This window comes from Lycium ferocissimum, chromosome 10 (assembly GCF_029784015.1).
Source record: "Lycium ferocissimum isolate CSIRO_LF1 chromosome 10, AGI_CSIRO_Lferr_CH_V1, whole genome shotgun sequence".
Taxonomy (NCBI): Eukaryota; Viridiplantae; Streptophyta; class Magnoliopsida; order Solanales; family Solanaceae; genus Lycium; species Lycium ferocissimum.
This window is the reverse complement of record NC_081351.1, coordinates 27,434,954-27,462,441: the sequence shown is the minus strand read 5'-3', so window position 1 is coordinate 27,462,441 and position 27,488 is coordinate 27,434,954. Positions and strand designations below refer to the sequence as shown.

At 34.1% G+C, this 27,488-nt stretch overlaps 4 protein-coding genes and 1 non-coding gene across 5 annotated transcripts; 2 read left to right on the top strand and 3 right to left on the bottom strand.

Annotated features, from left to right (window-relative positions):
* The first annotated feature begins 277 nt into the window (after window positions 1-277).
* LOC132033140 (cytokinin riboside 5'-monophosphate phosphoribohydrolase LOG1-like) lies at window positions 278-4,642 on the top strand. The gene is made up of 7 exons (XM_059423023.1): window positions 278-627; window positions 1,558-1,655; window positions 1,760-1,790; window positions 2,209-2,308; window positions 2,609-2,679; window positions 3,535-3,678; window positions 4,239-4,642. Exons 1-7 carry the CDS (start codon window positions 481-483, stop codon window positions 4,335-4,337), a joined length of 690 nt encoding a protein of 229 aa, XP_059279006.1. The 5' UTR covers window positions 278-480; the 3' UTR covers window positions 4,338-4,642.
* A 2,734-nt stretch (window positions 4,643-7,376) lies between these two features.
* LOC132033139 (endoglucanase 2-like) lies at window positions 7,377-13,634 on the bottom strand. The gene is made up of 6 exons (XM_059423022.1): window positions 13,414-13,634; window positions 11,723-12,006; window positions 10,133-10,570; window positions 9,699-9,837; window positions 8,875-9,041; window positions 7,377-7,963 (listed from the first exon to the last, which is right to left on the bottom strand). Exons 1-6 carry the CDS (start codon window positions 13,616-13,618, stop codon window positions 7,631-7,633), a joined length of 1,566 nt encoding a protein of 521 aa, XP_059279005.1. The 5' UTR covers window positions 13,619-13,634; the 3' UTR covers window positions 7,377-7,630.
* A 2,680-nt stretch (window positions 13,635-16,314) lies between these two features.
* On the bottom strand, window positions 16,315-19,659 carry LOC132033138 (probable diphthine methyl ester synthase). Its single transcript, XM_059423021.1, has 6 exons — window positions 19,314-19,659; window positions 19,065-19,189; window positions 18,053-18,282; window positions 17,432-17,471; window positions 17,263-17,354; window positions 16,315-16,592 (listed from the first exon to the last, which is right to left on the bottom strand). Exons 1-6 carry the CDS (start codon window positions 19,461-19,463, stop codon window positions 16,411-16,413), a joined length of 819 nt encoding a protein of 272 aa, XP_059279004.1. The 5' UTR covers window positions 19,464-19,659; the 3' UTR covers window positions 16,315-16,410.
* A 5-nt stretch (window positions 19,660-19,664) lies between these two features.
* TRNAS-UGA (transfer RNA serine (anticodon UGA)) lies at window positions 19,665-19,746 on the top strand. Its single transcript has one exon. It is a non-coding gene; the product is annotated as a tRNA-Ser (tRNA).
* Window positions 19,747-22,247: 2,501 nt separating this feature from the next.
* LOC132033136 (protein SPA, chloroplastic) lies at window positions 22,248-27,295 on the bottom strand. The gene is made up of 5 exons (XM_059423020.1): window positions 27,029-27,295; window positions 26,852-26,935; window positions 26,396-26,447; window positions 22,945-23,101; window positions 22,248-22,570 (listed from the first exon to the last, which is right to left on the bottom strand). Exons 1-5 carry the CDS (start codon window positions 27,188-27,190, stop codon window positions 22,549-22,551), a joined length of 477 nt encoding a protein of 158 aa, XP_059279003.1. The 5' UTR covers window positions 27,191-27,295; the 3' UTR covers window positions 22,248-22,548.
* Between the last annotated feature and the right edge of the window lie 193 nt (window positions 27,296-27,488).

Here is a 27,488-nt window from a genome sequence, read left to right as displayed (position 1 = left end):
ATGACACACTTGCAACTTACCTAGGATATGACCCAAGATAGGAGGATATGAAAATCGAAAATTAGAATAAAAAGTTAATAGGTAATCGAGCGTTGTCTAATTTTTCTATCATTATTATTCTTTGATTTTATTATTACCTGCTGTTTCTTTTACTTCAATTATCTCTTATCTTAATCTGTAAAGAATATTCGAATTCCTAAAAGATGGGTAAAATGATGGAAAAGTATAGGCGGAAAGTGGATGGGGGTTATTATAAAAAAGGACCAATAAGACCGAGGAACATCCCCCTTCTCACATCACATTTCTCTTTGCCTACTACTTCCTCTGCTTCTTCTATTCAAAGAAAAATTGCTGACTCAAACCAAACACCTGTTTTTTCCCACTGAAACTCAAGTTCCTTCTGTTCCCTTTTCCTTGTACTTAGAATCAGGAGTGAATAAGAAGAAGAGTTAATTAGGGAAAATTAATTTCCTTCTTATTATGGAAAACAATCACCAGCTACAAATTAACCCTTCTTCTCAGCCCATTAAGCCATCAAGATTCAAAAGAATATGTGTTTTTTGTGGTAGCAGTCCTGGAAAGAAGCCTAGTTATCAGCTTGCTGCTATTCAACTTGGCAATCAACTGGTACACATCTGCTATTATATTTTTACACATATACAATAGATATTAAAATATATACATATAATAAGATCACATTTTCTAAACCCGCTGATTCTAGATTTTGGATTCGTTTCGTCTACCTTCTTCTTATTTCTTTTCATTTTTTTTTACGACTGCATGAAAATAAGTTTAAACATTAGAAACAGAGACTACCTTTGTCCTCAAACCACACAATTCTTTTTTTCTTATAACCTCGATTAATTTGTACGGGATACCTGCTACCTTTCACCAGCACACATATCATATAACTCTTCCACCAAAGTAATTTGGACAGATAAAAAGAAATTACTTAGTATTTTTTTACTCAAATTTAGATCACACAATATTTTTTGTTCTTTTTGGGTGGTTAGGGTGTTTTCTTTCGTCTTAATTTGTGTTTAGAAAGAGAGGTTATCATATTTTGTCTTGAAATTCCCCTGATTTTGCAATATGCATGGAAGAAACTAGTAATTAGTATTCCAAGTACTTGTATTTTCAACTGTAATATTGACTATTTAGTATGAAGAGACTTCATTAACTATAAATAAAGATCAGTGGATACTAGTCTCAACAGCAAAACAAGATTTTCCCATCAAATTATGTTTGGTTCTGAAATTCCGCACAAACTTTGAAGCAATTCAGTATATAATACAAGTCAATTTTCCCCTTCTGCTGTTGCTGTTTTATTTTTGTTGGGCTTTGCATTAAGAAATCACGTTGGGTTATATTTGGTGTTACAAAATTAAAAGAGTAGGTGATGGGTAAGATTAACGTGAAGTAATTTGTTTTTAAAAGGGGTTTCACGTTGAATTCAGTGGAGTGAGCAATTTAGACAAGCAATGTTTGTCCTAATTTAAATATAAAAGAAAACACTTGTCCTAATTAAAAATCAAATTAAATTATAATATTTGGCAGGTTGAAAGGAACATCGACTTGGTTTATGGAGGTGGTAGTGTTGGCTTGATGGGCCTAGTCTCTCAATCAGTTTTCAATGGTGGCCGCCACGTGTTAGGGTACGAATTTTTTTTCTTTTTTGCCTTTTTTTTTTCTTTTAAAAATCTTCTCCACTAATAAAACTCAACATTTTTTAAAATCTTTTTCGTTTTTCACTTGACAGGGTGATTCCTAAAACTCTTATGCCAAGAGAGGTAATTTGTCTTTTTACCTTTTAATAACAGCAACCATAACTTAGATAATTATGTTCTCCATTTATTGTGACTTGTGCCTATATTTGGATATATTAATAATGCATCTACTACATGTACTTATTTTACTCTCCGGCTTCTTCTTGACATACACTTGTCAAAAAGTATTCATTCTTATTCTACTGTAGTAAACAGTTATGATCAAAAACGTTACATTTGAACTTTAAATTTACGATAAGCTGGTTGGTCCAACCAGACTGCAGTAATATATATTGGCACATATTTTTTTGTTAGTAATTTATAAGTTAAGACTAGTGAGCTATATTGAGTCAACTTCACGGACCAAGCCCCTTTTAACGGCTCTTTACCCGTCTGTGTTGTTGAGTTGTTATGTAGTGTAAAAACCTCATTATTTTTACAGATTACTGGAGAGACTGTTGGAGAAGTGAGAGCAGTGTCTGGGATGCACCAAAGAAAGGCAGAAATGGCAAGGCAAGCTGATGCATTCATAGCCTTACCAGGTAACCCTCTTTTTATGAGAAATTTTAAATAATAATAATAACAACGTGTTTATCCCCAAAAAGAAATGTAATCCTCTACCTAGAATTCTTTTTTTAATTATGAATCTTGATTTAAAAGAGTTATTACATCATAGCATTTAGTTGCTATCACAAGTATCAATCAATAAAGTAAGTGGCCAACCAAAAATGTTTACAGGTATGGAAACAGTCAAAAACAGGCTTGTCAATTACAGTGGCCACTTTATAAATTTCATATCAGTCGCTAATTGGGAAACAACTATCTTTAATTAATGTTTGTAGGTGGCTATGGGACATTGGAGGAACTCTTAGAAGTCATCACTTGGGCTCAACTAGGCATTCATGATAAACCAGTACGATTTTTTGTCTTTTACTCCCCTGCTTTTGTTTTTAACGATAAATCGGGTAATTGTCTAATAATTATAGCACTATTTTGTTTTTGGCTATTAACAAACGCGTATCGACTTGAAAATTACCATATCCTATCTCAATTAATAATCATTTTGATAAGTTGGATTTATTTTAAAACAATTGACGTTTTGTAATAATAATAATTATGTCTCAGTTGTAAATAAATTTTGATCGGCATAATTATCATTACAAAATTATTGCAGATTTATCCTTTCTACCAATTAGTGGAGTATTAATAAAGTGAAATGTTTAAGAAAAGATTAAGGGTAATTTAGATTGACATTGTTATAATTAAGGTAAATAGTTAAATTTGCCCCTTAACTATGCAAAATAAAATAAATTTACTTTCTATTTATAATAATTGGAGTCACTTGTACCTTTGTTGTTACCAAATTGGCTCAGTATTGCTTTTAAAGCCTAATGGTCTACTATTAGACGCTAATTAGTTTCTATTTACAAGATATAACACCTAGTGATGACATGTGACAAAATAAAAACCCGTACAATAAGGGTATATGTGACATAAACTATTAACGGATGACAAAATTGTTCTGTTTCGTATAGTTCAAAGATAAATTTGATCCTTTACCTTTATATTTAAGGCTATTTGATATCTTTTTCAGATATACAAAATCATTCTTAAGGAAATTGTATTTTTTTTCGGATTGAAGTAGGACCATAAAAATTGTTCTCTTTAATTCCCTAATGTCAACAATTCATCATTGTAGATGGGTACCATGTACAATTCATTATTGCCATTTAAGATAACTGATTAACGTGTGTTGTACGTAATGCAGGTAGGTTTACTTAATGTAGATGGGTACTACAATTCATTATTGTCATTTATAGACAAAGCTGTTGATGAAGGCTTCGTTACACCCGCTGCCCGCCACATCATTATATCTGCCCCGACTGCCCAAGAACTGATGTCCAAGCTTGAGGTACAACTCATGATTCATCACGGCTCATGTGGGCAATATTATGCGTCCATTGACTTAAAATCTTGAATTAGCCCCCGAGTTCACTACTCATGATTCGTCATGTCCGTATGACGATACTATGCATCCATTGCCTTAAAATCTTAAACTAATCTCTATTAGCATATACCCCGAGTTCACTACTCATGATTTACCATGTCTGTATGACGATACTATACATCCATTGACTTAAAATCTTAAATTTTCCTCTGTTAGTATCCTGAGTTTACTACTTATGATTCATCACTGCCGTATGCCAATACCATGCATCTACTGGCTAAAAATCTTGAATTAGCCTTTGTTGATATACAAGTTTACTATTCATGATTCATCCGCCCGTATTTCGATACTATGCTTCACTGACTTAAAATCTTGATTTAGCCTCTGTTAATATCCTGAGTTTACTACTCATAATTCATCCCGTCCCTATGGCATCACTATGCATTTTCTTACTTAAAATCTTGAATTAGCCATTAATTTGTTAACATACCGAGTTTAACATGTTGAATGGGTTTTATATGCAGGATTATGTCCCGAAGCATAACGGAGTGGCACCAAAATTAAGTTGGGAAATGGAGCAACAACTTGGCTACACAACAACAAAATTGGAAATTGCTCGTTGAATTTTCAAATGATGGGTAGATAATATATATAGAGAAGTTTAGTAAATTTCTTTGAGGAGTTAAATTCATCAATTATGAGTTACCACAAGGCAAGATGTTGATGAGAAAGCTTCAGGGAATTAGCAGCTTCGCAGCACTTTTAACTTGCTGTTGATGATTAGTTTAAGGAAAAAATTATTACGTAATTATTTGTTTAGTGTTGATTCATTTTTGTCCATTAGGCTAATCAAAGCCTAATTAAACAGGAAAAATTGATGTAGTACAAGTAATTGTTTTTCTGTCTGTATATGATTGCTGTTCTTGTACACTAATTCCTTTGTCACTCAATAGTTGATTGTGTTTCGTCTTATGTAAAACGTGTAAGGTTCTCTTATTAGCAGAAATGGGTCTTTAATTTTGAACGAACTCTCGTTACTTGCATTTGTGCTCAATTTGTACGAAGGTGGTTAATTCTAGACACATTAAACGACAACATGGCCCAAAGGAGTTCAATCAAATTCTCTTTGTTGAAAAGCTACCGGTGCCGCTAGAGTCAAAATAATTTTTTTATGCGTATATAAATCGTTGAATCTCCTTAACATATGGGAAACTTCTAGTATAGCGGCAACGATGAATCAAAATATTGGTTTAGATCAAAGGTTTGAATCCCATGTGTGATATTCCTGCATTTTTCCGCATCTCTTTGATTATTAATTTTTTATTCCACCATTATGATTCATGTAGTCGTACGATTATATTTTTCTGAGTAAAGTGACACACGATGTTAAAATTTGAGAGAGACAGGTACTTCATGATTTATGAGGGAACTATAGATAGTACTCATAATTAGGTTGTGAACATCAAGATCCAAAAACTTGGGCAAGAACCGTGGATGATGTATGTAATAACATTACATAATATAAAAAGAACAACATAATTTAGGAATTTCTCAGAAGAAATGCAAGTATTCTTATGTCGTCTTGTCCACTTTAATGAGTTTGAAAAGAAAAGAAAGATGGAGTACTAGAAGAGGAAGTTTCAAAGTCCACTGTAATAAAAAGTAGAAATCAAAGTGGCACAAAATGGTTGGAGGTTGAGAATAGTGGGGCTAAGGCTATGAATTAGTTTCTTCCAAAGTTGTTCGCTTGCATTTGGCAACATGTACACTACAAATTTAGGTTAGAAGGATGTAGATTTGATGTACATCAATTTGTGAAGTTTTTCAATTTTTTCACTTAACCCTCATAACTGTTGGTGCCTTGTACTCTCCCCTACTTGCTATTCCACTAACCTCAATTTTCATATATATATATATATATATATATATATATTTTTTTTTTCAACACTTAGGATAACTTAGCTATGTGAACTTCACAAAGTATAGCCGGGATCAACATAGAACTTTTATCTATCTAAAGCAATTTTTAGATGATCCTTGATTTTCTCTACTGTTTTGGCTGCACTCTTGCACGTAAGGTGCCTGATGTTCTAACTCAGTTGTCCTCTCTTCCTGATCCTTCAGCCAAGCCGCTTTGTATGTTCATAGGATTGAGATCTTTATATCCATGAGAAAGAAAAAAAAAACGCGAATACTATTCCTTTATCAATGTTGCAAAAGGCTGACTGACAGTAGCGTTAAAATAGTCTAATTTGGAACAGAGGCGAAACTAATGAATTTATTTGAACTGTTTTTTCTTGAGCCAAAGGTTTATCAAAACAGCCTCTCTACTTCCGAGGTAAGGGTAAAGTCTGCGTACACTTTACCCTCCCCAAACTCCACTCTGTGGAACCTTTACCCTCCCCAGACCGCACTCAGTGGGGTTTCACTGGGTATGTTGTTGTATTTTTATACTTCATGTGCAGAAAAATATTACACATGTGATTGGTTAAGTAGTTAGCATTATTGGACAGTTGGAACAAGAACAGAACAGAACAGAGCAGATGAATCAACCATTTGACTAGACCAAGAAAGAAACTTGAGTTCCAACAACAAAAGGCACAAAAGCAATAGAAAAAGCAAGATAAGGGATATGTTTGCCATGTTGTGAATAAACATAACATAACAGAGTGTCCCTTCTTTAACTTTTTAACACATGCATAGTGTTTACAGTAGAGTACCAAAGTAAGAAACAAGATAAGGGTACAGCAAAACAGTGGATTGCATATGTGGACAGACCACTTCAATTTGCTACTTAGTACATCTACCTAATTTTGGAACCACCATTTAAGTTATATTCGCAGTGGGTAAAAATTTGCAAATACTCATTTCGGAACAACTTCAAACATGTGGTGTACGAAGTTTCATATGATTGAAGTTCAGTCATATTTGCATGAACTTTATATGTGGCTGAATTCAGTCATTTTATCCTAAACTTCAAGTAGAAATGCCTAAACTTCAACAATAAGAAACTTCAGGCACTACATATCTGAAGTGGGTAGACGTGTGACAGAGTTGCAACAGAGCGTCCCTTCTTAACCTTTTAACACATGCATAATGTTAACAGTAGTGTACCCAAGTCAGGAACAAGATAAGGATACAACAAAGCAGTGGATTGCATATATGGACAGACCAATCCAATTGCTATATTGACTGAAGCCCAACATAAAAACATTTCATCTTCTGCAGCTTTCTTTAAAAAGTGTTCTTTGCTCAATCATGTAAACACATTCAGATTTTGGGATTAGCTTAGCTTCATGGTGGAGGAAACCATATGTACTATGTTTGCCTTTGGTCTGTTTCACATCAGTTTGAATTAGACGAGTTACATCTTCATAACTTTCATAAAAGCTCAAATCATGTTTTAAATGTAGAATGTGTTTGCATAAGACATGAAGACAAGATATAACGGCAAGAAGAAAGTGGTGTCTGAGACCGGTTCTTGTTCTATCCAATCAAAACAAAGTTAGATGACTAATTATTCTAGGTGAGCGCAAGCTAGCTGTTGGCCTGGACACCACGGTTTATCAAAAACAATAAAGCTAGATGGCTAAAACAGTATTTGCAAATATTGAAATACTCGAAATATCTTCTCACATCTGGCAATTTTAATGCGATGGTAATAAACAACACGAGATAGTTTCAATAACATTTTCAAGCAAACTAGTACTACAAAAACTCTTATGCCTGTTGAGCACATATATTGGATATTAGTACACTAGGACAGTAAATGAGGTACACACTAACATACACAGATATATAATGCACCTGAACGTGTTCAAGGAGCTACAAGAAATAAAAAAATTATGCTGTATGCAGCTACATACGATAGAAAGACAACATGAGGTGGCACACGAATGAAAAGGCGATATCCAACTCAGGTGAAAGATTGAACAACTGAGGAAGTGGTAACCAAACCAGAAAGAAGGCCAACAAGGGCAGCGCTATTGTATGTGGTTGGCTCTGTTTGCATCGAATTGTTCCTTGAATCGATATATGTTTCATTAAGAAACGGTCCGCCGACAAGAGCTCCAGTTGCGACATTGGGATTTGGTTCAGTTGAGTCTAGATACTTCCAACCTTCTTTGCAATTAGTATCGGCATCTTTAGGAATGGACGCCCCTCTGTGGTGAACATATTGCGGATATTTGTCCCCATAGCCTACGAGGTAACTCATCTTCGATGGATTGTTTCCCAACACATAATCAGCCTAGAAACGGTAGGGTACATTTGCAAAATTGTTAGCTACTAGCCGTTTGGACATGAGAATTATTCACTTTTTGTGGAATAATTTTTCACTTTATTTCAAAATCATTGTTTGGTTATAAAATTTTTAAATCTAACTTGGAGTTGGATTCCAAATTTGGAAACGTGCTCCAATCCTGTTTTCCAACTCCATCTTCACAAAACCCAAATAAAGTGCTCTCTTCTCTCTCCTTTGCAAAAAAGTATAACCAAACACAACTCCATCTTCAACTCCAACTTCATAAATTTCGAATAAAGTGAAAAATATTTGGAATCAATGGCCAAACGCCTACTAAATTCTAATACAAACCTAGCACAATAGGGCACAATGAAAGAGAGATCTATATAACCAATTAGTTGGAATCAAATTTTGGACATGTTAGTAAATTTACTTTAGGTCCAAATTTTTCTAAAGTCTATTAGTCCAGTCAGAAATTTACATACAGTAGTAAACATAGGAGCTTAAATGAAGCGACATGAGTAATTTTAGTTTAGTTGTATTTTATATAATATTGGACTGACATGAGCTTAAATGAAGCAACATGAGTGAGGATTTATAGTGGACCCCAACTTGATTGGGAATGAGGAATGGTTGTTGTAGTATGCAGGGGTGTATCTTGCCTATTAAGTGGGGTTGAACCCCTAGCTTTCGAGGCGGAGCATAAATTTTTGTGTAAAAAATAATTAAAATTGTAATACATTGTAGATATGAACCCCTAACTTTTAAAATATAATGGGTTCAATATTAAAAATCTTAAGATTGAACCCACAAAATTTAAATGCTGGATTCGCCTCTGGTAGTAAGCTTATTGATAAAACATAAGATCAAACATCCAAAAATATATTCTCTGTAAGTAGAAAGACCAAGAAGTGCACCTGGGAGATGGCAAACTTCCGGAGATCAGATGGTGTATATGCATTTCCATTACAAGTTATTTTTGCAGTCCGGGAAGTGAGCATGTAATCACTGTACAGTACAGCTAAGAAGGCAGAGGCTACAGGATGCTGTAATGCGTTCCATTCACTTATCCATATTAAACCACCTGCATTAACATTTACTTGAAATGAGTAACAAATACTAGGTATTCATAATTACTGATACCGGACAACCGCTTATGTGTTATCTTTAGCTTCTGTTATAAAGAATAAGCATGAGTTAAAAGACACAAACAAAACTAAGTTGTAAGATAAGAAAATAGGAGAAAGGAACTAAATGAAATAATTAAGCATTCAGTACAATTACTCTTTTAAGCTCATATCTTTTCTTACTAGGCGGATTTTGTAAATGGTACAAATTAGGACAAATACAAAGACAGGCTTCGTGATAGAGTTAAAACCAAAATCAGTTTTCTTTTCCTTCTTGCTAAGAATAATGAATGATAAGAGAAGAATATAGTACTTTTCCAACCATCAGTCAGTGCTATAAAGACTGTCGAAATTTTATTTTAGATCCATGGACTTCATGAGGTTGATACCACCTCATCTTATGCCTTAAGTTGTTGTATTATTCTAGCTCAACAAAATACGAAGAGCAAAGTTGAATGCCAGTGTAACCTAGTTTATAATATGTTGACTTATGCAAGTCCGCCACTCCAAATCAAAATGGAAGTATCTGCTAAATACTCATAGAAAGGTACATAGGGAAGAAAACAGGAAGAACACAAATAGAGCTTAATAAAGAAGCTTAGATGGGTCATTACTATCAGTTCTGCTGGATGTTGCCGTTGGAGATTTTGGTAAGAGACCACACATTACAGCTTCTGCAGTTTTCCTGTACTCTTGAAGTGTATCCGAGTTTGAGGCTTTCGAATTAAAGAAGCTGACCCGGGATAAAAGAACCTGCAATAAAAGTAGGCATTGACTTGTTCAAGTTGTTTACTTTGAATATTTAAAATGTAAAACATCAAAAACTAGGTGAGTAATTCAACATCCAAGTTGTTTACTTTGAATATTTAAAATGTAAAACATCAAAAACAAAGTGAGTAATTCGACATCCAATAGACACACTCCTTAAATATACCGAGATAAAATTGGTCCGTTTAATAACTTTCTATAGTTCCTCTTGGACTTTCAAACAGCTGGATTCGCAGATACAGTTACTCTTAAATCAATTATTGGAAGCAAAATAAAGTACCTGAGTACCGGCTAGTTTGTTATCCCAGCTAAACCAAGTTGGATTTCCAAAATTACCAAAAGAATCTGCATTTTTCCCAGTCGCATAATCAAAATATGTTTGATCCCCAGTTGCATGATATAGCCAACTTGCTGCCCACAAAAGCTCATCTCCATATCCAGTGGAGTTGTAATATGTTGCGACTTCAGGAATATTTTCGCTGTAGGAACCTCTATATTTGTCGGCAAAAGTAAACAACTGTTTAGCATGCTTAAGAAGGTCACTGGAGTATGACGAGTCACTGGACTTGAACACCAGGGATGCTGCTGCCATAGCTGCTGCAGTTTCAGCTGCAACTTCAGTCCCGGAGACAGTAGTATTTATCTGAATTAGAGGTCTTGCCTCAGTCATGTCCTCGGGCCTGTCCCAACATTTATGGTCGGCAACAGGATCACCAACCTGCCAAAGACTTGAGCTTGTGAAACAAACACTAATAGCCTATTTGAAAGCTTCTAAAATCAGCTTATTTTGAAAAGTGCCTTTCAAGAAAGTCCTTTTGGTGAGAAGCCATTTGTGTTTGGCTAATAAATTTGAAAAGAACTTTTGAGCAGCAATTAGTGTTTGAACAATCTTTTTAAAGTGCTTCTACGTGTATTTTCTCACAGGTGCTTTTCAAAAAAGTACTTTGAGGAGAAGCTATTTTTTCAGCTTTTCAAAAACAACTTCTGCTTCTACTCAAAAACACTTTTTCTTCTCCTAAAAGCTTGGCCAAACACCTCAACTTTGAAAAAAAATGGGAAAAAAAAAAAAAAACATTTTTTGGCCTTGGAGAAGCTTGGCCAAACAAGCTAAAAGGAACATTTGATCAACTGAAGCATCACCGTGATTAACGTTCAAAAAACTGAAAAATTCGTTGTCGAACAACTAAAAGAGTTAAAAATAATCTCAACCAGATCACTTGATGCAAACTCAATGTCTCCTATATGATATTGACAAGAAATGTAAACATCATGATGAGATGAACTGAAGCTTAGACATCCTTGATTAGTACGGGAATTATTGATTAACGTATTAAAAGAGTATATCCATAACATAATGGATGGCAATCAAACTTCGATAAGTAATTTGAAGATGCTGTAGGAACTACAGTTTATTAGAGGTTTGTCATTTACCACTTAGTAAAATAGTTCTTCAGTGATTACGATATTTGACTAAATGCGTCTATAAATGCGTCTATGTTTATGGCATTTGAAGTGGCACACCTTTTATAAGTGGGCCTTCTTTTCACATTAGGAAATACTTACCGAGGTCTTATCACTTCAGTTGTATTAAATGCTGTAAGCCCTTAGCAAAAAAGCCATCATTAACAAATTCATAAAACGTGAATATAGAGTAGTTAACAATCTAAAATACAAGGCAAAGCGCATGAAATAAGGACACTCTCCTCTGCACCATTAAAACTGTAGTGATATACTACATGCACCCTTTTATTTAATTTGTAAGGCAAACTTGCTCTTGCTCTGTGAGGGCAGGACGGATAAAGGAAGCTTATAAGTCTTGAATGCAGAAGCAGAAAGAAAAACACAGGAAAGAGAAAATTGAGAGAAAAACCTGAATATACAGAACATTGTCTTTTGGATGAGAATTGATAAGGTAGTCGGTAATCCACTTGAGTGAGTCTTGAGCAGGTTCCAACTGGCTCACAACTTTCATCTGATCACCATACTCAAGGATGGCCCATGATAACACAGTGGCAGTGTAAGCCATTGGGAAATTAAATTTCATGTGATCGCCAGCATCATACATTCCTTTGCTGAGGTCTAACTTTGCTTGACTGCCATCTTTGAGAGCTGAATCGCCTCTCCATGATATCTTGTTATTTACCAACTGCCCAGCTGAAACATTAAGAGATTTTACCTTAAGAAAATGGGCCCAACACACAAACTCAAAAACTAGAAAAGTTTCAACAAACAACTTACAGAAAGTAATAACAACTTCACTTTCTATGGTGAACTACTACCTCATGTCTTTGATTTTATGTAACTTAAGATGAATGCTTTATTTTTTTAACTATCCTTTTCCCGAAAAGGGGTTTGCCAAGTTTGATAGTAAATACAGTGAATACTTGACACTACCAGTTAGAACTATCACCAATGATACTTCAGTATGTTTTTAGATCAATCTTCAGTAATAGCTGCGAGAATACCAGAAGTCATGGTTTAAATATAACTATGAAAATAAATTATGGCGGGAACCTCCTCCATAGAAACTTATAACATCAGTCTACCAACACCTGTTAATATACTTGGGACCTCGCCCAACATTCAAAGGAGACAAGGCAACAACGTGCCTCTTCCCAAACCCCTCATTTAGGAACTCTGTTAATACCAGCACATTTGGATCTTGTTTCGCATTATAAGGAGAAAGAGAATTTAGACACCTAATAAGTTCCCTAACCTAACTCATCCCATAGGGTACACATTTCACCACAAATCCTTCTACACCAGCGGCAGGCAAGACAATACCTCACGGAGCATCAGCGATGATCCATTCATCATACCGACGTTAATAGAAAAATTGAAATTCCACTTCAAATAAGAGTTTAGCCCACCAAAGACTTCAAATAAGGGGAATCAAAGAAAAAATCTTATGCCAAGGGATTCAACAACTTATATATATGCCAAAAGAAATCATTTTTTGCCCTATATAAATAGTACAATTTTTCAACGACCTTGCACCCCTATGCCTCCACATCTAGGCATAGATATAATCTTTAACTAATAGAGTGCAACATCCATATGAAATGTCTTAAGTTATTATATGACACAACACAAATCTTGGAGACAATCAAGAGTATAAGACAAAATGAATTCAGAAAGGAAAGCATTAAAAGATACTCCTATTAAGTACTCCCTAAGTCCCCATTAATGTGGCACTGTTAAGATTTCGAGAGTCAAACAAGTTTTCCTTTGACCGCGATTTTTCATATGCATTTTAAGTATTTTGAATTGCCATTTATTGTGACTTATAATACTTCTTACATAGTTTCCAAATACGTAAATTTTATTTCAAAAACCTTAAAAGATTATGTTCGAATTCACGGTCAAAATTTTAAAAAAGGATTGACTCTCGAAGTTTGGAGAGTGTCACATAAATTGGGACAGAGGGAATACTATCAGACAAGTGAGCTGCATTAATGGAAATGAAAATCTTTCAGCAAGGATCTAAACAAATAACAAGCACAAAACATCACAAAAACACAAAACAACTTCAAAATTATCACAAGGGACAATGGAGTTTACATTTTTGTACATCAAAGAACTGCATTGCAGTTTTCAAAGCATCTGCATATTTCTTTTGAGGAGCACCAGGATTTCCAGGAGCATCAGGGCTAGAATCATTATGTTTCTTCCTAACAAGTGCCACAATTGCTCCAGCAGCCGCTGCAACAACTATCAATGCAATAATCCATCCACACCAACCTCCTTTTCTTGATTTCTCTCCCATCCTTATTCACTCACAAATATTTACCTGCATTATAATCAAGAACACATTAAAAATGTAAACTTTATCATTCAGATCTCATAAAAATTCGATCTTTGAAACAAATATCAATTTAAAGAAGAGGGTATGTTTTAAACCTGATAAAATGATCCCGCATACAACAATGCGGGACTATATATGTGCAAAAATTTGTTCTTTTGTTTAATTCTAGGCAATGTTGGTGAAACGAATAAAAAAGAAGCAGACTTTTGGAGAGATGAAGAAGAAAATAATGGAGTAAATTTAGAGTGGAAAATGAAATTTGGTTATATTTTTGAAAGAAGAAAAAAAAATTAGAGAGTTTTGAGGTAGATGTGATAAAAACAGGGCACCGACAATTTTTTTTGTTCTGAATATGATGATGATTTTGGCTTCAGATTCAGGATGTTTTTGTCATTGTTTGGGAAGAATAACGATAATGCCATTTGTTTTTTTTGGAGAATCTTAATTAACGAGATCTGTGGAGGAAAAATATTGACTTTGGTTTTAGAAAAATCTCAAACAACCACCTTTGAAAAGGTAGTGAAATCCTTAGACCAAGTTTTGGAAAGTAGAAATTTATTTTCCATATCAAATTGATAGATTTACTAAAGTCAATTTGACAAATTCCTCAGTTTTTCTTAGATAAACATTAAAACAATATTCTAATATTCCCTCAGTCACATATTACTTGTCCACTTCTCTTTCTAAAAGTCAAACTATATAAATTTTGACCAACATTTTTAGATATTTTTTTTTACCATATTAATATGAGAAGAATTACAACTTATATTATTTTTTGTGCAGTTTTTTGAACATCGAAATTATAGTTTAAAATATTGATCATTATCTAATCCAATTTAACTTTGAAGATTAGTCAATTTTACTTTCGAAAAGCGAAACAGGACCAACTAAAATGGAACAAAGGGAGTAAAGAAAGAAAACAAATAATTTTACAAATTAATCTCTCTGTTCCATAACACAAAACTAGCGGTGATATTTAATTTAATTATTTGGTTCTCAAGAACCGAATGAAACAACTATCTTGAAATTGTAGTTGAATAAATGTAGCTGTTAAGTATACCTTCATCTTTAATTAAAGATTGCGGGTTCGAGTTATGAAAATTGAGTTGCCTTTGATCGAGAGCGCTTTATCCCAAAGTAAAAGTTATTAGTGCGAATTCAAATTATTCAGACACAATAGGAATACCGGACATAAGATGGAAAACCAAAAAAGAAAAAAGAAAGTACAATTGAATGGTAAATTTTCCCTTCAAATTTTGGGGTTCTCTATTTTAGAATTTCCATACAAATGATTGGGTTGTATGTTACTTGTTATTGAGCTTAATTAAAATGTAGTTTCCTTGTTGGGGTGTTTTGGGGCAAATCGTAATTTTATTCGATTGGTACTTCATGTGCATCGAAAGCTACTTACCACTAGTAGTGTCAGTTGGCCAGAAAAAGAAGTATTGTGATTGTCACTTGACAGTTGACAGCCGTCCTCCCATTAAGGACAAAGTTAAGAAAGGAAAAATAAAATTCTAATGATACGTCCTGTTAAACCATAACGTTTTTATTACTTAGTAACTAATACGGAGTATTGATTTTTCACTTTTTTATTTAATTGCATTAAATTAATATTATACTGATTGTGAGTAAGTTTTCTGATAAGGTTCAAGAAAAATTGTTCTATTTCAAAGATTCAGAACACTTCAACATTAACCGTGCCAGTGAAGTTTTGCTAAATTGACAAATTTGATAAAGCAGTCTCATAATAATTTTAGGAGACGTACTCGGTGGTTCTCCCTTGTCTCTTCAACTTTCTTTTAGATTTTTTGAAGAAAATAATTCATGTTGAATATATCATTTGTTACTACTTAACAATCTACCAGCAAACTGTCATTGTCTTTCTTAATGAGACTATTTTTATATATCCAACAACTATAATAAATAGATTTCATTGCATGATGGAATCAAAATACTCTAGATTTTTATGTTGCACCTAACCTAGGTTCTGGTAGTATTGATGGAAATATACTTGAAAGAGTGAGATTATGACACAGTAGCAATCCGTAAGACGAGTTGAAGGTCTATCAAAAATAGTTTATCTACCTCTGCGGTAAGGGTAAGGTCTGCTTACAATCTATCCTCCTCAAACTCCATTTGTGAGATTACACTATGTATGTTGTTGTTGAAAGAATTCATAAGACATATGTGTATATATATATATATATATATTTTCAAAAAGAATGATCTAATATCATTTAACCATTATATGGTTAATGAACTTCACACTTTGTAATACATCTGCCAAGTCTAAACTTTAAATGTATAATATTGACGATAACAACAATAACTACGCTTCAATCTCAGACAAGCTTAAATCAGTTATATGAATCCTCATTAATTTTCTATTGGTTGGATGAGAAGACATTTTATCTACGATGTTTTCTAACTTAATTAGCGTTACATAAATTCTGGCACAACAAACCTATGTTACTTGATAACCAAATATTTTGATATAGTAATAGTAATAATAAGAATACTCGTCAAAGATAACAAAAAATAATAAACAATTTGGAGATACGGTAAACCTTAAATACAAGAATCCTTGAAAATATATGAAGTCACTTGAACATGGAAAGAGTTTACAGAAATATATCATCCTCAGCTAATGCCTAAATTAATAGTCACCAAAAAGAATGGAATGGTACAAAAGGCAACACATGAATACAACATTTGATAAAGATTTGCTATACTTAACCTTCACAAGTTTTCTAAAGCCCATAAAATTCCAGCATTTCTTCTTCAACAGGGTGTGTTTTGCCAACAATGACTAGGCAATGTAACGGAGGCCCAAAGTCAACTGTTAGAAGTTGCTTCATTGAACCAGCGACCACTTTCTGATCTTCGCTCCCCAGCCGCGCTAAGCCAACACAAATTGTATTTTCACCATATACTGCAATTACAAAAACGCGATATAGTAAAATGAAATGTTAGATTGTTGGTCACCATTAATGTCAAAGAACTTTTTTCTTTTATCATAAATATAAATGCCATAAAGACGGGGCTAAAACTAAGCCGGATATCAATTATACACAATGAGTATGTTATGTTTGTAAATTAGGCGTGGGTTAGAGTTAGACTTTAGAGCCACATTTGCAACATCTAAACCATGTCCATTATCCTACAAGTTCACTTCAGATTGAGTTCTTGATTCAGCTCATAAACGAAACGGAATAGCAAGCACTCTTAGTCATGTTAAGGGAACTTATCATATGGATAATGTACGGGAATGTTTCGGCAAACATATATACAGAATCAGTCCAGATTCTGTTATTGACTGATGAAGAGAACACTTGAGCTCTACAAATTAAGCACAAAGTGTGGTCTCTCAAGAGATAACTTAAGGGGCGGGCTTCAAAATTCTATATCAAGTAAATCACATCTTGATCACAAGTAAGCGCCACCAGAGTGAAGTACTGCAAACATGGACGAACTAAGGGAAATAAGCTATTCACAAAAAATTAGGAATGAAGTCTAATACTAGCAATTTCCAGAGAGCCAAGATAGCTTATGTTGGAGGATTACCATTTTCTCAAGAAAAAGCATAAAGCTCATGAACGTACCAGATTCTCCACGGGCTTCTTCAACCTCTAAGAGCTGCTCGATTGCAGTGTTAACTGTCATAAACCTTGGCGGTTCATACTGCTTCTTCCCTCTGAGAATAACATCAGGGTCACATACCACTTCAAGTAATTCATCTAAGAATAAATAGAAGTGATACTGAAATCTAACCTGCAAAGAGACTCAATGGTGGGTTCTTTCACTCGAATATCTGCAAATCAGAAGATGAAGATGCATTTAAATAGAGAAAACGGCATGAGAAATAAAGCAATGAAAGATAAAATTTATGTCTTTCGGTAAGACCATAAGTCACAAGCAAAGTATTACAAAGAGGTAAATAGAAACATCTGGTTTCTAGAGTATCACAACGCTACAACAGTATTCAATGGTTTAACCCTCTGAAAACTAGTCCACAAGTATGCTGAGTGAAAGGCTTCCACTAGAAGCAAAAGATGATAGACCACAATTGGAAGCACCTCGACTAATTCCACGGGGTACTTATATAGTTATCTATGGCATACAATTGGGAACATAATACTTATAATATAGCTAATTAGAAATCCCCAAGGAACGGGTCGAGGCATGGAAATAACGAGATCTCATGTTTGAATCTCAATTATACATTTGTTGCGATCCCATCTACTCCAACCTTGGTAGGCAGGATTACCTTAACTACTTATGCCTGTTGATTGAATAGGTTGCTTGATGGTTTAGTCATAGATGAGCGCAAGTTCGCCCAAACACCTCTGTTATGCAACCAAAAAAAAAAAAATAGTGTAAATAGCTACTTACCTAACAAGCAAAGTGTGTGTAGTCCAAGTTTTCGGTTTTCTCTAATCTTCTCATAGAAACTATCAGGCCTCCAGGTCTCGGTGAAAAACGGTATGGAAACCGTCTCTCCATAATGGTAGAGCTGTAAGCCACACACTCCAACAGCATTCATCACTGATGCATTGTGTATCACCTTAACATCCACACCCAGCTTCTTAGCACGGACAACAAGATCAGTGTGGGTTGTAGCTCTGCTTTGAAATATGTCAGTGATAGAGAGAAAAGGAAGTAGATAAGTGAAACAACATCTACGGCGCAACATGAAACAAACAATTTATGTTATTTTCACTTCTTCATTTAAATCTATAAGCAAAACAAAACATCTAAATAAGTTCTCCCCTTAAGGAATATAACCATTAAGCCTCGACAAACATACATCAACAAACTTATTCTAAACGAATTATACAAGTCATCCCATACTTCTAAGAACGCTCGAATGGAGTCTCAATATAGCATTAACATGATTTCTCCTAGAAGAGATTTTCAATGCCAGTTTTAATTTCAAACAGAAGGCATAACAAATATTGAAAAGACAAATGCCTTAATGTAGTCTTAGAACAATACAACATTCCTTATTCTAAACGCTCGTCCTAACCTTGGAAGGTTAAAATTATAAAATGACCACTAATTGATTGATAGTAGCGACAAAGTTCAATGATTTGGTAGTACGTGATTAAAAACTTAAAGAAGCACCTGTTACTACTGCTCTCAGTTTTATTGAAATTAGGTTAATTATAACTTCAAAATGGGTACCACTTGCTCCAGAAGGAGAATCATTGATAGCCTATCCACATTGTTAACAAAATTAACCACTACAAAGTGAAACAAGATTGAACAAAACAACAAATCTTGAACTTAAAAAAACAAGTTTAAAAGCTGATATACCAACTGAAACTTGAGCATTCAAAAGGGTCTTTAATACATGAAACAGATAAGCACGTTCCAAAAATAGAAGGGAAAAAGTAAAGAGTACCCAAAAGGGTCACCAACAACTAGAAAAGCCACATCAGAAGATTGAGCTTCGTTAAGGAACTGGTCAGCTTTTTCCTCTACCATTTCCCTATCTGCAATTGTAATTGATATCCCATAAAGATTTTCCTGTAAAGATCCCAACTTTAATATCAAAATCACATCTTTTTCCACAGCTAATGATTGGAAGTGAAACTACACAAAAAAAAAAAAAAAAAAAAAAAGATAGTAGTGTTAGTAGTATTTTGCTTACCAGATTGGAAAGGCCATTGGGAGAGAGGCCAAAAGAAAGAAGTGAAGTGTAAGCTTCCATGTATACTTTGTTGCATTTTTTTACAGCTTCAAGACCTTTCAAAGTTATGTCTTTTTCATCTCCCAGTCCTAGTCCTATTATATACAACATGATGACTTCCCCCTGATTTCACTTCAAATGAAACTTAGTTCAAATTGATGGTGGTTTATAAAATTCAGTAGGAAAAGCACTTTTTGGAGTTCTTGTTTTCAATTGGACAAGGCAGAAGATGAATCTAAAACCCTAGAGAAATCTTGTGAATTGAAACGCTATCTGTGTTGAAATAATTTTGTGGTTGCCGTTTACACCAAAGTCGATATGTCCGAGTGGTTAAGGAGACAGACTTGAAATCTGTTGGGCTTCGCCCGCGCAGGTTCGAACCCTGCTGTCGACGTTCTTTTTTAATTATTATTATTTTTATTTTTTTAAAAAAAATTATCTTTCTCATTATATCTGGAGAAAAACATGACTATCGACCAATTAATCCACTACGGTTAAATCTCACACTAGTTTGGGTAAATTTTCTCAATCATTTATATTGCTGTCATTCTATTCGTGCTAATTTTATTTTAATACACTATAGTTTTGTGTTATAGGATTAAGTTATAATGATTATCTAAAACTATATATTCATTGAACCTCGCAATTATCTCTATAATAGCGTACAGATCTTTAAAAAACTAAAGTTAGCGTAACAACGACTGATTTCAACCTCTAACTTATTATTAACGCCTCTATAGATCCTTTACTTTAACATTATGTTCTCAATTAAGCATACATGGATTACATATTGTGGTCTTATGAGACATTTATCCTCGATTTGGTTTATAATCATCTACCTCGTTCTCTTTAACACGTTTATTACTTATTAGTCATATCTTGCACATACGTATCCGGAGTTTATAAAAATACACGAAAAAACCAAAAGAAAAATTTATATACCAAAAGGGGTATAACGTGGGCCGATCCACGTTATACCCCAATTTTTTTTTTTTTTTAATTCGTGATCTAAGCCGCAAAAAAAAAAAAAAAAAAATTTTTAATAAAACGAGGGATCCACGTTTTGCAAACATAATTTGCAAACATAATTTGTAAAACGTGGAGGGATCCACGTGTAATTAATTTAAAACGTGGATCCCTCCACGTTTTACAAACATACGTTTTACAAACCAAAAGTTGGGAATATTGTACTTAAAATTTGTTAAGGACTACTATGATAGGTTTAAAACGTATTCTCCTAGACATAGATTTTACAAAGTTACAACAAATTTAACAAAAGGCTATTAGAAATTCTTTTGGTTTTGTGACTTTTGAACTTGGTGCTCGTGTAATTAATTTAAAATTCTAGATCAACCTTTTAATATAGAGTCTCGAGTTAATATCAAATGGAAATATCTTTTCTCCAAAGTGAGAACAGAGAAAGTTGCTTGCAAAAAAAAAAAAGGGATAAGGCACCATTACCCCCCTGAACTATACCCGAATTTGCTTACGACACACCTTACCTTCCCCGGGCCCTATTACCCCCCTAAACTTATTTAAAACCGAATAATTACCTCCCTAAACGCCGATGTGGCAAGAGAGTGTGTTTCACTCTCTTTGAGAGTGAAAAACATAAAAAAGGGAAAACTTAATTTTTTTTCTTAAAAATCTGCATTTTCTTAAAAATTTGAAAATAAATCTAGTCTTCCACATTTAGTTTTAAAAAAAGGGTTTTCCACATGTTAAGAAAATAATTAATTTTTTCAAAATTTTATAAAAATTCAGTTTTTTTCACATTTTGGCAAGAAAAACATTTTTCCGGATTTTATTTGAAAAATAAAAGTGTCCTAAGAAAATGAAATCAAGATTTTTTAAGACATTTTTAAAAAATAATCAAGTTTTCCATATTTTTAACAAATCCATTTTTCCATATTTAAAAAAAAAAAATCATTTTTCAGTTTTTTTTTTTCTTTTTCAAAAACGGGTTTTTAAAAAAAAACAAATTTTCAATTTTTTTTTTTTTTAAAAAGGGTTTTAAAAATCCTTTTTTTAAAAGAAAATTCAGTTTTTTAATCCATGTTTTTAGTTTTTTTTTTTTTTAAATGGGTTTAAAAAAAATCAAATTTTCAAATTAAAAAAAAAGACGGGTTTTAAAACTCATTTTTTTTTAATGAAAATTCAGTTTTTTATTTTTATTTTAAAAAAAATTGACACGTAAGCTGAAAAATTAAAAAAAAAGAAGAAAACAAATAAATACACATGTGGAAAGAGTGTATGTCACTCTCCCATATGAGAGTGGGCATCGGCGTTTAGGGGGTAATTATTCCGTTTTAAATAAGTTTCCTCGTATAAAGAATTCGGGATAGTTCGGTGGGGTAACGGTCACCTTATCCCAAAAAAAAAAAAAATGAAATTTTCAATACTTTAGTGCATCCAAAATGGACCAGCGTAACAAGAAATTTCAAGCAAAAATATACATATTTTTCATAGAGGGACAAATGTAGCAATCTCAGCACACAAAAACATAATGTGAAAAAAATTTATGTTTGCAAAACGTGGATCCCTCCACGTTTTACAAATTACGTTTACAAAACGTGGAGGATTTTTTTTTTTTTTTTTTGCGGCTTCAACTGTCACGAATTAAAAAAAAAAAATTTGGGGTATAACGTGGATCAGCCCACGTTATACCCCTTTTGGTATGTAAATTTTTGGCCGCCCCCTTTTGGTTTATACCGTGTATTTTTATACCCTTTTGGTTTGTCTCATTAAGGGGCAGCATATCTTCTCAATCGTGGTAGCGGAGCTAGACGGGATAGGAGTTCACCGAACCCTCTTCGCCAAAAAATCACACTGTATATACATAATCAACTTTTTTACGTATATATATTGGCAAGATTTAATCCATAAAAAGGAAAATGCAACACACAACTGCTCCTTTTCATTGCCTCAACAATACTCCAAACACACTAACTTTGGCTCTTTTACAACATCTAGCAGTTGGACAAAGCTGGAACTGAAATCATGTATTGCTTCATTTGTTAACGATTACATGTAAGAACAAAAGGCAAAAGGAATATGTATAAACTGAGAAAGGCAGAGAGAGAGGATAAACATAAATGAATTTTACAGAAATTTTTGTCAAAATATCCGGGTCAAAATGACAGGCCTTCTAGAAAAAAACAAGTTGTGGCATCCGCGGTGAATATTCTTCCATATCTTAATCGTCGTCCTTAAATTCCCTGTCCAAGATAAAATGACACTCTCAGTATAAGTTTTCTCCAACACTGAGTTCTAAATTCTCTTTATTACACTTAATTGAATAGAAGTCACATTATGGTAACGATCTACCGCCAGTCCTCTATATAACGGTCATCCTCTAAAATAGCACTTCACTATAACAACCAAATTTTTTGTGGAACCGATCTTTCATGTTATGGTATATGTTCTCTATAACAGCATTTCGGTACAGCCACCAAGAAACACCGGAACAAACAATGTTGTTGTAGAGAGGTTCGACTGTATTTTTAAAAAAGATCTGATCTCATACTGCATTTGGCTATAGAAAGGTAGTTAAGTATAATTCTTTTTCAAGCGGTAAAGAGTAGTCACTCACCTGCGATCAAGGTACCGAGGTTGAATGCCACTGCCTTGACATGTTGTGCAAGTCAAAGCACCAGCACCGTCACAGTTGATGCACCGAGAGACTTCTTTATTGTCCCCTCCAAGCTCCACTGTCACACTGCCAGTACCCATGCAAAATCTGCATTTCTCTGCAATATAAACCCATTTTCTCATAAGTATTAGCTCTAAGTTAGTCCTCAAAATGATGCTAGCTTTTAAAGATTAGCTGGCTCTACAGTCTTTGGTCAGACAATCTACTGATGACTTTTTGAATAATCAAACCTCAGAAAGATATTATGGTTCTATTAATCAATTACCCTCTTCTTGCGTGGCAACCGTTAGTAAGAAGGGTATTTTGAGCTATTTGGAGAGTTGGAGGGCATTTTTAAGCTAGTTGACTAACATCGAGGGAATCTTTTAGCCACAATCGTAACGGAGGATAAAGTTGACCTATTTCGGATAATTCAGGGGTATTTTTGGCCCTTTTCCCTACATACTATAAGCATTTCGGAAAGCTTTCTAAGAAATGCAAAATTTGCTCTATCCATCATGTCAGGGATTTTAATCAACAAGTTATACATGCAATTTAAAGATATACAAAACTAGACCAATTCAATTAGCCAGCTTAAGATCCATGGAAGCACTTAAAATGTGGTTTAGTTTAGTGTCTACAATTAAAATGTGGTTTAGTTTAGTGTCTTGCTCGGACTTCCGGAAGTTCTGATCATTGATATATACACGCAAAATGTCACTAGATTAAGAGCCGAGAATAGCTCAAACCAAAGTCTTAACTACAAATGACTATAGATCTATTGCAAATGTAACACCATTACTAAACCGAAAAAAGAAAAAAAAACAAGTAGTGCAAGTTATATCTTAATATAGCATATGGAAATGAATCAATAGAGTTATTTCCCTAAGACCTAAAGAAAGAATAGAGTGACAACAAGGATGGGTGAATATGTTCTTCATGTGCCAAAAACTATGAGAAGACCGGCACCTAAATGGCTCTTTTTTTATCCAAAATTTCCAAAAGGGGCTATGGGATCTGTGATAGACCAAAATGGGTTGATCGTGCAGCGCTACACGATTTACCCCCAATTCATTAACATACTCTATTTTCCGTTCGTTGACTTAAAAAAAAAAAAAAAAAAAAAAAAATGTTAAAGGGCAAATCGTGGACCAGTACACGATTTGCCATAATTCTTTTTGCAAATCGTGTAAAGCCACACGATTTGCAAAATTAAATATCCTATGCTGCGTGAGAGTTATTACTTTTTTGGAGAAAAGCTTGAATATGTTTCTATGATCTCCTTTGAATTTTTTAATATTAAAGTTCTTTATCAAGTTTTTTTTTTTTTTTTTTTTTTTTGGGCAATCAATGTGAATATTACCATTAACCAACAAAGAAACGTACACACTAAAGAGCACCTACCCTCACTGCCACCTTCTAGGAAGGTTGCAGTGGTAGCTAGGCCTCAAGTAAACCAACTAAATACAGAACTTCTGCCAAAATTCTCTACAACTAAGGGCTCTCTTTGTTGTGCTATAGAACTCTATTCTCTCTACAATTTCTGTTGTTATTTTGCTTACTATGTCACTATACTGTACATTCCTTCCTTTAAATTGTCTCCAATTCCTTGCTTTCCATATATGGTAAATCGTTGCGCCCCACAAAGCAGCCACTACATCCTTCTTAAATCTTTTCCAGTGCTTGTGCTTTATTAATCTCAATATTATCTTCAAATCCCCAGCAGGCATGTATATGTTCGACCACTGCATCACTTCTTTCCGCACAGCAGTAGCAAACGTACAATCAACAAAAAGATGCTGACTAGTTTCCACCACCTGTTCCTGGCATAGACAGCAACTTGCATCCTCTATAGGGATATGTAAGTGCAATAGTCTTGCTTTGGTAAGCAGCCTTTGTTGGACAGCAAGCCACATTATAAATCTATGCTTAGGAGGTGATACCGAATTCCATACAAGTTCTGCAGTCTCCCACTTAGTTCTAGTACCAATTAAATCCAGATAACTCCTAGATATAGAGTACTTCCCATTTCCAGTTAACAAGTATTGCCCTTGCCTATACCAGTGTTTCATTCTGTCCTTCAGTGCATTAATTTTCCTCCAGTACCAGTTGTTGAGAATCATACTGATGCTTTGTTCTTCATACATATTGGATACATAAATGTTTTTGTAATTGTAGTATAAAAATAACTTCTATTTTGTATGATATTTACAGGATGCGATAGGGATACAAGAGGAGATTGCCCAATGTAGATCTAAAAGAGAGCGTCGACAAACTGGTTGTAGCACAGGTGGGAAGAAGGGACAATGTAAAAATGTCTAGACAAACCATGCGAGCAGGTGCTAAATCGTCAGACATTTTTACATTGTCCCTTTTTCCCACGCATGCCACAACCAGTCTGTCGACGCTGTCTTTTAGATCTACTTTGGGCAACCTCCTCTTGTATCCCTATCGCATCCTGTAAATATCATACAAAATAGAAGTTATTTTTATACTACAATTAAAAAAACATTTATGTATCGAACATGTATGAAGAACATAGCATCAGTACGTTTCTCAACAACTATATAAACAAATTTATAAAGAACTTTAATATTGCAAAAATTCAAAGGAGATCACAGAAACATATTCATGCTTTTCTCCAAGAAAGTAATAACTCTCAGGCAGCATAGGATATATAATTTTGCAAATCGTGTGGCATTACACGATTTGCAAAAGAATTATGGCAAATCGTGTACTGGTCCACGATTTGCCCTTTAATTTTTATTTTTTTTAAGTTAACGGCCGGAAAATAGAGGACGTTAATGAATTGGGGGTAAATCGTGTAGGGCTGCACGATTAACCCATTTTGGTCTATCACAAATCCCACAACCCCTTTTGGAAATTTTGGATAAAAAAAGTGCCATTTAGGCGCCGGACTCAGAAGAAGCACTACACCATCTTAAACTGAAGCTAAGCATGAATCAGAACTTCTACTTCTTTTTTGATGAAGTGAATCAGAACTTGTAACTCTTAGTTTTATCTTGAGGATATTGAAAATTTTGCCCTTATTCTACAATCTACAACCACATAAACTCTTCTTTTGTTGTGGTGAACCAATGTATGCACCCCTTCACCAACAAGAATTACTAGCTTCCACCATTTATTTTTAAAATAAACTAAATTTCTGGGGGTTCAAGATAGACAGAAATTATTTTCTTTTAAGAAGAAATATAATTCTGCTGCTCTCTGGACAGCCATTCAGCTCAAATTTCTTATTTAAGTGCTACCCATCAATTATGTAGTAATCATGTTTTAGGTACACTAGTGAACCTAACAATATCCTTCTAGGATCATTTGTACTTATTGAATCGATCAATCGAACATTTAAAGAAACAAGAGAATGGGAAACTCTAGTTCAAGAAATACTTACGAGCCCCAGTGCCAGCGCAGGGGAAGCAGGGCTGCGTATTATCTCTTTTCGCCTGCAAAATGTACATACCTTAACTATGATAACAGAATATATATCAAATTTCAGCAGGAAGTGTCAATAAATAAAAGGAAAATAAGTGGCATATACTTAATGTTCATCCCTATAATCAAAACGACAAAACGAACCTAGGATTTTGAATTTATGGGTTCTGAATTATTTATACATATTGAGCCGAGGGTCTATCGGAAACAGCCTCTCTGTTCCAAAGATGGAGGTAAGGTCTGCGTACATCTTACTTCCCCAGACCCCACTTGTGGGATTACACTGGGTATGTTGTTGTTGTTGTTACAAGTGGAATTTTTAACAGAAAATTAAGCATAACTATAGCTCCACCCCTGATAATCAAGAAAAGTATAACAATTTATCCAAAGAGCATTATCAAATAAAAAAACTTACAGCATTATCAATTTGGGTCTCATAAAAAACTGGAATCCCAACTCCAATAGCAACACTGAGCACCCCAACTGTAATTGCTATCACCTGCCAAGTACATTATTACCCAAAAAAACACCCATGTGAAGAAATAATTACGTAAGAAAAGAACAAAAAGGGGAACTTGACAAAGAAAAATACCGTGTTTTGATCAAGATCCACAGCTCTAACACATGGATAAGAATTTGGTGAACGTTGTATTTGATGAAATTTCTGAGAGAAAGATGAAGTAGAAGGTGGGAGCTTAAGAGGGGAACTGAGAAATGGAGACTTAAAACGGGAAAGTGAAGGAACTGTTAACATTTCCTTCTTTCTATTATTCTATGAATTTTACAATGATGGGTTTGGTTTGCTTGGTTCTTTTGGCTATGGTTTTTGCTATCTATCAGAATCAGAAAAACAAGAAATGCTGAAACTGACACGAAGTGTGTTTTAGCTATATCCATTCTGGCCTTTGGATTGTGTGGGGTCACAGTTCATATTTACCAGTCAGTTCATTGTTGTTGCCTTTATGTTAAGGGCTAAGCTTTTTGAGATACTTCTTGTTTAGCAAATAATTACTACTACTATTTAGTTGTAATTTCTGAATCTTTAGAGCATA